Here is a 10,883-nt window from a genome sequence, read left to right as displayed (position 1 = left end):
CTATTTTATAAGTTTAAGCCAGGATGAATCCAGTTTCATCCTTGCTATTTTTCTTTTGTCCATTTCACCCATACTAATTTTTACTCGTCCATTTGAACCATGTTTTAAAATTTTTTGGACAAATGACCCATTTTTCGTTTTCTTACTTAGACTAGTTTTATACCAATAAAAGAAAACTCTATATTTTTCACGCGAAATCTTTTAAGGGAGGTGGCTAGATGTTAGTTGTGAATGTCATGGTTCAGGCGACTTCACATTTCCAAATCCATCGTGGAGATCCTTTTTGAAATTTCCCACGCGATGTCACCTGATTTATGAGAAATTGTTAGACACGCCTAATTTTTTCTAATCTTTTGCTTTCTTCTTCCAATCTCTCGCTTTCTCTGAAGATAGAAAAAGACACCTTTCAGAATCGGGCCGCAATTTCTTTCTTGCTCATTTTTCTTATGTGTGGAATGAAACTTGTTTTTCCATCAATGGTCATAGTAATTTTGCTTTACAGTTAGGTGCTATTAGATTTACTCTGGTTATACCGTTGATGCGTTTTGCTTTAAGTATTTTTTAGTGTCAAAAGTTTGGTATTTATTTTTATAAGAAAATAAGCACATTTACTCCTGTCAATAAGATGAATAGTGTTGATTCAGACTCTAATTATGTCCTCTCAAAATTACTTTGGTTGTAATTTTGGGTTCCATTGATGTGTTTTGTTTTAAGTATTTTTTAGGGTAAAGAATCCGATATTTATTTTTGTAAGAGAATCAATACATTTACTCCTCCCAATAAGAGGAATAGTGTTGATCCGGGGCTCTGATTGGGTCTTCTCTTATGAGAAAATAAGTACATACACTCCTCATCAAAGATGTTCATTTTTCACCTATCCAAAATAATATTTTTTTTTACAAAATGCTGATAAGTTTGCTGTAAGCGCATTGTTTTTTCTGTTAACTAGAATAAAGGACATTGCTTTAAAATTAAGAACTTTTTTGTTTGACTTACGAAAAAAGAACTGTTTTTGAATTTATCATCTTTAGTTTTGACATACATTCCAACTAGTAGCAACAACAAGATTGGTTCTACGTCACATTGGAATTCAATGTTGTTTTGGCTCTGTTTCCCACCGAAAAACCTTCTCTACCCACTTTAGTTCAAGTAATTCTCTAGAGTTCCAGCCTTACATTCACCTCTTACTTATTTACAGGTTCCTGTATCATCAATCATAGTTGGTGCCACTGTTGTGTCACGAATATCTGATAACATTGGTATTACTATATGTTTGTACCGGGTATAAAATACACGGAAGGTCCGCAAATCAAGCCCGTCTACTAGTGAAGATTTCATATGTTTCCAGAAGTCTTGTTGCCCATGTTGCTTGCACATGAAGTTTACCTAATTAGGGTTACATCAACCATATAAATACGTGTATCCTAAATCCTAAGAGCTAGGTCCTCGCCTAGCTCGCCAATGCTCATCGACGGCCCTGCTCAGGGCCGTCTTTCCTGGAAAAAATCTCCGTGAGTTGCCCTGATATGTCTGGAATCACTCATTTCATATTTCAGTATAGATTTATAAGTGTCTTATTCAATGGACATCTCTTGGATCGATCTGGTAAACAATTCTTTGATACCAAAAGAAATAGTTGTCAATATTGTCAACAAAAAATTACTCTTCGTTAGTTTTTTTTTGGTTATTTCGATCTTTGATCTTGATGTTTTCGAAGTCCATATAATCTCTATTTATCATGAATGAAATTTATGAGATTCATAAAAAAGAATAAGTGTGGTCGAAACGACAGACTTTATGAAACGTCTTCGCAACTACATGGCTAGTCATGATGCTAATGTGCATGTAGGGGATTTCCTTTTTCATAGGTTAAGTGTGGTCGTTCAAAAAGGGGTTGGAGCCCAACTTGTTTCTCTGTTACCGACTAGTTTCGGATGAGAATTGTTTCGGATAATAATGTACTTTTCCTAATTATTAAATAAAAAAATAAAATAAAAATTGTCAACTTTTTTTATTTATTATAAACTGATCAAGTCCGAAGGAATCTAATGTACTTTTTCTAGCCGTTAGATCCAGAGAGTATTTTATGAATAAAAGAATCAAGTCTATCTATATGACGTGATCAATATAGGAGGAGGGGATGAACTGATGGGGCTGGGAATAAAAGTGTTGAACAGTGATATGCTTTTGTACATGCCGTAAATCCAGTCTGGAATTGATATCATTGATGGATAATAATTAAAAACGAGTGTTCTCTTCAAAAAAGAAAAAAGAAAGATGAGAAAGATTAATTGATAAACAATATTATCATCTAATCTAACTTTTGTTTTCCTCCAAAAGTTTGGAAAACAGCTTATACATCAGAGAAATCCCGGCATAATCCCACATGCAAATCATGACGTTGGGAAAGTTAAAGAGGACCCTTTGCTAGCTCCTCTCTCCCCTCCCTAATCATGCATTTAACTTCTTAATTATTTTTAATATACTCTTGGAGTACTATCAAGGTAGGCAAGAGGTAACATATGATGACCTCATAACTATTAGATTTCTCGTGTGGACTTTGTTCGTATTTATATGGATATGACAACTTCTCGTAGAATTTGGCGAACCTATTATTAGATCTTGAGGCTTACAGAGATGTCGTTGTTAGTGGATTTCCAGTTTACTAAGCAGTAATATAGCGCACACTGGTTTGTATAGTTAGTACATTTTACGCTATTACACTGCAATCTCGTGGTCCGCCGTACTAGCTTGTATTGCTAAGCTTCGGCAATGTCGCATCAATTCCTCAGTATGACATTACCATCGTATTGTCTGTATTTGCCTGATGTTATTCTTATCTTAGGATATTCGTCCTATGATAGGACCGAAAGCGAGGTGTATATATCATTTTATGTTTATCAAAAATCTAATATTCCACAAAAGTTTAATTCATTGGGGAGGATCTATAGTAAGTTAGGAGAGTACTGTCCTGGATACCACCAATAGGTTTGGTAAACGGTGAGGATATGTGGATTACAACTCAAAAGCGATGTACCTTTTACTCAGAAATATGGCATCAACTGTAGACATATATATAGAACAAGTTAAGAAATGATGTAGTTCTTATTCTACATTAAAATTTGTCCAATTTATTAAAAAAATTGGAAATAAGCTTAGCAGCCTCAAATAGATCCCTCTAAAAAAACTATCGGACTCAATAGTAACAACTATTGGACCTAATCCCACTCTAATATGGAAGCTCCTACATGGTTATTTTTCGTCTGCAACTCCCAAATATCAATGCTGCCATCAATGGTAAGGTTTTCAGTCATCCATGCAATATGTAATAGCTTCACTCGTGCGTCTAACATCATGGTCAAGCAAATAAATTTTTAGTTCATCATCACGAAGCCCGGAAATATAAAGATACACCATTTGTTCATCGCTCCCTTTAATACCTGCCCTATAACATAATTTTTCGAAAACCTTAGTATATTCTTTGATACTCATACCTTGTTGTTGCTTCCAGTTGAGTAGCCTTATGTATGCATCTCTTCTATACATATCCGGCACAAACTTAGAGTGCATCATGTGGCGCATCTCTGACCAAGTAGTAATTTCTTGCAATCCTTCTTGCACTCGGAAAATTTGAAGATTGTTCCACCATAATAGTGCAAATGGCTTAAAGCTAGAAATTGCTAGTTCAACTCGCAGTGGATCTTTTACATCCTTTTGATTAAATATGTTTTCTATTTCTTCCACCCAATCCAAGAACATATCTGGATTAGAACAATCCCCGTTAAATTTCGGCAAATCACCAAGTGTAATTGTTGAGTCTATATATTCTATAAACCCATAAGGATCATCATACTCATCCATGCTTAACAAACTTTAAAATTTTCCAAATACTTGATGACAAATTTTTAAACCCGAACCTAAAAGAAAGCGATGTAAAAAAAGAAAAGAAAAGAAAAAACGAATTGTTGTTGTTTTTCAAAGTTTTCTTTGCAACTTATTTTAGACCCCAAAAAATATGAGATTATCTATAAAGGACTACTCATATATAGAAGTTATAAAGGAATTCTAATCAGTAAGGGATTCGAATGAATGGAATACAAACGCTATAAAACAGAGATCTGATACCAAGCTGAAATAAAATTTAAGGCAGTTTGTCAATAAAATCCAAAAGAGAACTACTTAATTATATGGATATATTAGGGAAAATTGATACCAAATTTTAAGGTGGTTTCTGAATGAGATTCACAAAGAGAGAACGATTTATTTATATGAGTATGCTAGGGTAAGAAACAAGAGATTTTTATACAATACATAAAGTTATTACTTGCACAACAAGAACAGCTAACAAAAGGGAACTTCCATAATAAACTCTAGAGGTCGTTGAGGAACAAAAATTGTTTCCAAAAAAAAAACCCTTTAGAGGTCGTGCCTGGACGTCTCTAATGTAGTGCAACGGGAACCACGGGCCGCTTGTACTAAAATTTCTCTCTCTTTCTTTTAGCACTTTTCAATATTCACGACTCTTTGTCTTATGGAGCTTCTTCTAGCTAGTCGGTTAGAGGAAAGGAACGGAAACAAATATCATGATAGGGTTTAAGTGAGTCATCAGACCCCTATTAGACTGGGATGTTCGTTGATCACGAAGATTCAGGAGGTCGTTTTCCTCTCCCGTTTCCCAAGGAGTGAGTGTTTTACTGGACAGCCTTTGACTCAATGATACTTTTCTTGGATAAACACTCAAGAATTTTCCTAGTAATTTGCTATCTATAATAAAAGAAGATGAATTACTTATAGAGGTCAACGTGAGTTGTCACAGCTAAGATTATTGGATGTCAAAATCGGCAGTTTGTTTTTGTCGCCGATTTACAAAATAATTTTGTCAAAAGAATCTCACAGAGCAGCATGCCCTCTTTTGTGGTCTAGTGAGTAGGGCGCAGTATTAAATTCTTTATGCCAACACCACCCACACCTGTCATATTCTCTTTTATCTCACTCACCCTCTCTCGCAATCTGTGCTTCTTTCTTTGCATTCCCAAAACTGCCTCGTTAAACAATAAAATCAAACCCTCAATCCCTAAATTGCCCTCTCCAGTTTCTTACATCATCTCACTAATGCATTATAATTTAAAGGGGATATTAATAAAGTGCCACATTTCCAATTTGCAGTTTAAGAAAATGCCACCGTTTTTTTCAGAGTTTGTTTAATGCCACACGTTTGACCTTTTCCATCCAAAAAATTGTTGCCATCAGTTAGTGCATAGGTGGCATTTATCCAGCTTAGTAAAAGACATATACACCCTCAAATCTGTCACCAACTCGCCATGTCCAGTTCAACAACATCATACCCATCCGTAATCCATCACCGATTCCTCCTTGTTCTTGGGTTCACTGCACCTGCAACATCCACCAGTAAAACTCTCCAGCATCAACACTGTCATGTCACCTGTCCTAGCATTCATCTAAGTCACCAAATACCCATGGAACTCTGTAGCAACACTTCAGTTCCATGGCAATTCATCACCAACCATCGCAGTCATTTTCTCTTGCTTCATCTCAAGAGCCTACAACAACTCCCTGCAGCTCCTGTGACATTAACCAAGCACAAACCACCTTGTACACAGGCTCAACTGGTAGAAACTGAGCTTGAAGAGCTGAAGAAAAAACCATTTAGGACTTTTATCGAACACCTAATGTGCCATTCTCATCTTGGTGTAACATTGAAATTTCTAGCGCTTCTAAACTCACCGAAACACCTGAAAATTCAATTCACAACAAACCCATTGAATCTAATCCCATGACAGTTCTACCATTTTATAGCCATATATCCCCTGGAAAACCATCTTCAGTTTCATTCAACACCTATCAGAAAAAACGTCACTAAACCCATGGAACCAACATCATACATCTCCATTACCACCAATCAGTTCAGTCTCTCAACTCCTTCTTCAACCTGCCATCACCTGCAACCATGGCCCAAGCCATGACATCACCACCAATATCAGCCACCAATACTGCTTCATCACGACAATCATCATAATCAAAACAATTTACAGTAAAAAACAATTAGAAACCCTAATTAACATACGAAACTGGAAAAAAAATGAAAATCAAGCTAAACCCTATTCTTAAAACAACCTGAATTCTATGAATTAAACATAATTTTGACGAACCCTAAAATTATTTCCCAAAGCTTTTAAGAAAGAATTTTGACAAATCCTATATGTAGGTTTCACAAAACTGATTTTGATACCATCTCATCACTGTTCTTGCTTCATCACAAAATTCTAACCAATTCTCGATTTGATTCAAACCCACAATCATCACAGCATCCATCAGATCAATATCTTGATCTCTATCGGCAAATCAAACCCAATGTTCAATTTATTCTCAATTATCCACGACTGTAGCTCAGTTCAATTTCATCATTGTACCCTATCAATTCTTCTTCATCTTCCATTTCTAGAGATCGACAACAACATCAACTCCAAATGTTCATCTGAATCACCAAGAACACCTCCAATTTTAAAACAAATCCTCAATTTGAACCTTCACAATCTCAACAGATCTAATTCTCAGACCCATCTTCATTTTCTACTCGATTTCATCTCTCAATTTCTCTGTTTTTTTCTCGACCTAGTTCTCGGCAATAATAGCAGCAACTGCTGCTTTTCTCCTCTCTCAGATTCTTTGTTCTGCTTTCTCCTAATTAGCGATTCACAAGTCTTCAAGGATTGTGAAGGGTAAATAGGGAATGATAACATATTTTCTTGACTTGTTCAACGCATATAGACCGGTTTGGTAGGCCTGACGGAATATTTAACGGTTGTGGCATTTAATTAACTCAGAAAAAAACGGAGGCATTTTCTTGAATCGGGATTTGCAAGTGTGGCAGTTTGTTAAAAATCCCTAATTTAAATTATAAAAGGACGATGCTATCCTTGCTGCCCTTACTGGATAAGAGTTGGAAACGGTTATTATGGACTTATTGAGACCGAAAATATCGGAGATCTGTTAACACTCACTTGACTGTTGTAACAAGAACGTAAATTAGTCAAGCACTACATTGACTCGGTCAGTGAAAGCAAAAGAAAATCAGAGTACTGTACTACTTTCTTGTGAGCTTACCCCCAGTGTCAATCTCGTAGTTCCTTTAAACCTCAAGGGCATTTAACAAGCACAACAACCACCTAAAAAATCTCCCGGTTTTATGTCACATAGTGAAATTCACTCACTCATCATCTCCATCTCCCCAATACCGCCATCAACAAGACGGAAGGAAGGAGAGGAGGAGTACACGCTCATTTCTGTACTCCCTACACAGAACCTTCTCTTTCACTTTCCAGATTTTTTTCCTTCCTTCTTTTAGTTATTCTTCCCTGTAATCTCAAGTTTCTCATCTCCATTTTCATTCAATTTCAGTAAAAATTCATCTAATCTGTGTGCTCACTGTCGTCACAATTTCCGATGAAGTTTGATGAGCTGATGATTCCGGTTTTATTACTCTTCTCCTTCTCGTTGTCATACGCTGCGTTTTCATATCCGGCACCGCTGAATTGTTCAGATACATCTCGGGTTTGTACATCATTCATAGCTTACAATTACAAAGGAGGAGAAAACGAAGAAAAAAATCTTGAAACAATTCAGAGTATGTTTGATGTTTTACCAAATGATATAACAATCGAAGGAAATAATCGTGATTATGTGTATATTAAGAAGAACTGTTCATGTTTCTCACCGATTCATAAGTATTTGACGACGACGACGTATACGGTAAGACAGAATCAAGGATCAGTTTATGATATGGTGCGAGAAGCTTATGCGGAACTTGCTTACATTAAAGAGTCGAATCGGACAGCTCGTTATGGTGCTGTGATTTCGTTGAGGTTGTTATGTGGTTGTTCGAGTGGATTGTGGAATTATTTGATGAGTTATGTGTTGAAAGATGGGGATAGTATTGGATCGTTGGCGAGTCGGTTTGGTGTTAGTATGGAGAGTATTGAAACGCTTAATGGGATTACTAATCCTGATAATGTTACTGTTGGTGATCTCTATTACATTCCACTTGATTCAGGTTTGTGATTTTGTTGAGATTCTTTCATTTTTTGATCATTTTTTAGTGTTTAATTGCTCAGTAGAAGTTTGGGAAGTGAAAATTGGGATTTGCATTTATTAGTTTGATAGTAAGAAGACTAAAAATAAATCATTTGTCGCGAATCAATCGGTATTTATCACTTGTATATGGAAATAATTGTGTTTTGAATCCGAATTGAGCTTGGCGATAGTGTCAAATTAGGCTATTGAGTCCAATGTGATACACCTAGAGAACACCTCATTTAGGAGATGAGAAGAACACATCCTTGAATTCATTGCATTCTAATTCTAATTCTAATTCACGTTTTTTGCTTTCACCTATAACTTCGAGTTTTTGATGTTTCGTATCTGAACAATTTAGAGAAGGAGATGAATTATTCTTGCGTGGAATATAACTCTTTAGAGCATATGGGTTTGTAGGGATTAGTATGTCTAATCAATTATTTATTTAGCAAATTCATTCGCCTGTCTATGATTGTCCTTACTCGGAGCTATTATTTGATAACCCAACCCATGGATAACCCATAACATGAGGCCCTTGATTAAAAGAAGTTTAAATCTAGGCCCCGAATTATTAAAAAGCACTCATACCCTTACATATATTGTCAAGCCCCAAATTAAATAAAATTTAAATTTAAGCCCAAAGTTATTAAATCTAGGCCCAAAATTATTAAAATATCGCGTGAATGTGTAAACAGAAGTTACACATGCATATGCCATGTGTATCCAGAAGTTACACATCATTATGACATGTGTAATGCAAAGTTACATATCAAAAAATAGACATCAAAAAGAATGCATACAAAAAATACATGTATTATTTTAATATTCATTTATAATAATTTCTTAGCATGTGTAACTAGAAGTTACACACGCATCTGTCTAGTGTAATTGGTAGTTACATATGCATCTATCTTGTGTAATTGAGAGTTACATGCATCTGTCTAGGCCCAACAACCGCTGCTAGCCACCACCACTGCCTCCTCATCCTCCTCCAAAACCTGCACCTCCACCACCACAAATAAGCCACCAGCTTTTATGAAGTTATCTGCAACCTGAAGAATAACAAACAAACATATTTTATGAGATTAAAAGAAAGACATACAAAACAATGCATAATCACTTTCAAATGCATGTGACTAGTATAATTAGGAGTTAAACATACATATAAGGTTAAATGTACTTAGATTCAGAGATGCAAAAAAACAATTTTGTTATTCATTTTTAGCATGTGTAACTAGGACTTACACATGGATATGGGTAGTGTAACTGAAAGTTACACATGCCTGTTGTATGTGTAATTAGGAGTTACACATGCATAGTGGCATGTGTAACCAATAGTTACACATATATAGTGGCATGTAAACTTGAAATCTCTTTATACATATAAAGCAAAAACACTAAATATTCAACTTACAGTGCAACAAGGAAAATTATTACATAGTAATTTACTGAATCATCTTGGTAACATCCAAAATCACCTAGCCTAATTATAGTTGAGTAATGTAAATAATAAAAATATTTTAAGATATAGGGAAAAATAGGATAGGAAAATGTAAGAAAAGAACCGAACCTGGCACAACTTCAACTGCGTGACGCATGTATTCCAGATCTTACACTAAGACTTTTCAAGGAAACTACCTTCGCATTGCGAGCACAAAAAGACACCAAATAATTCGAAAGAAATGATATTTCATCAATTACAAGTCATTACTCAAACAACATTTGGTTATAATGGAATCCCCTGATTGTTGATTCCAAAAGACCACTACAACCATAATCAGAAAAACAAGCCAACACCTAACTTTTCTAAATGTTCTCAACTTTTATAACATAGTTTTGTAGTACAAAGTTCTAGTATAACACATCAATTCCTATTTATGCTTTTTTATAACGTCACTCCTAATAGAAAAAATATCTTGTAGGACTCTGTCAAAAAATAAAAGGTATTACACATCCAAAAAAGGTCAGTAAGGATACAAACCTGAAACTAGATACTGAAAGATAAAAGTCAAGTTATCAAGAACACTTACAAAACCCATGGATAATATCGAAGTTCATAAAAAAAAAGTAGACAAATTGAGCTCTGAATTCCCCATTTTAGCACTGACACTGACCTGAAATGTATTGGTTTTCCATATAACCCAAAACATAAAAGTGCATCTTCAGTTTCGTCCAAGACAGTAAGCCCTCATCCTGCACTTCAAAAATAAATTACAATTAAGAGATCAGTTGCAATAAGAACTTAAGTAGATGTGTAATACGACTTGTGTAACCGGAAGTTACACATGCATATGGCATGTGTAATCGGAAGTTACACATCCAATTTGATTGTGTAACTAGTAGTTACACATTCAATTAGTATATCCTCGGACATATACTGATGATCACCAACAACAACAACATATGGCATGATTCAGTCTATTAAAAAGAGTAGTATCTTACTTCACTAATGCTAAATAAACTAGGGATACTCGAAACCCAAACCATGCATAATTCAAAATTCACAAATCTCAAAACGTTAACTCAAAATGTTAACTGCAAGTTCTACTCATTGAATGAGTAGACCACATCAACTGCATGGTCTACTCAAAACGTTAACTGCAAGGTCTACTCATTGAATGATAAAACAAAGCATGTGTAATCAGCTGGTACACATGCATATGGAATGTGTAATCGAAAGTTACACATGCGTCTGACTTGTGTACCTAGGAGTTACACACGCATCTTACTTGTGTAACTTGGAGTTACACATACATATGACTTCTGTACTCACCAAAATATAGGTGATG

At 35.3% G+C, this 10,883-nt stretch overlaps 1 protein-coding gene and 1 long non-coding RNA gene across 2 annotated transcripts in view; one reads left to right on the top strand and one right to left on the bottom strand.

Moving 5' to 3' along the window:
• The first annotated feature begins 7,240 nt into the window (after window positions 1-7,240).
• Window positions 7,241-10,883, top strand: part of LOC113349227 (lysM domain receptor-like kinase 3) — a 9,262-nt gene continuing 5,619 nt past the window's right edge. The window contains exon 1 of the mRNA XM_026593159.1: window positions 7,241-8,071. Within this exon, the coding sequence (XP_026448944.1) occupies window positions 7,465-8,071 (607 nt within the window). The 5' untranslated portion in view covers window positions 7,241-7,464. The remainder of the gene's footprint in view (window positions 8,072-10,883) is intronic.
• LOC113349229 lies at window positions 8,971-10,289 on the bottom strand. The gene is made up of 3 exons (XR_003360014.1): window positions 10,209-10,289; window positions 9,665-9,732; window positions 8,971-9,146 (listed from the first exon to the last, which is right to left on the bottom strand). It is a non-coding gene; the product is annotated as an uncharacterized LOC113349229 (long non-coding RNA).

This window comes from Papaver somniferum, chromosome 2 (assembly GCF_003573695.1).
Source record: "Papaver somniferum cultivar HN1 chromosome 2, ASM357369v1, whole genome shotgun sequence".
NCBI lineage: Eukaryota > Viridiplantae > Streptophyta > Magnoliopsida > Ranunculales > Papaveraceae > Papaver > Papaver somniferum.
Note: the sequence above shows the minus strand (reverse complement) of the source record. Positions and strands in the feature narration are given on the sequence as shown.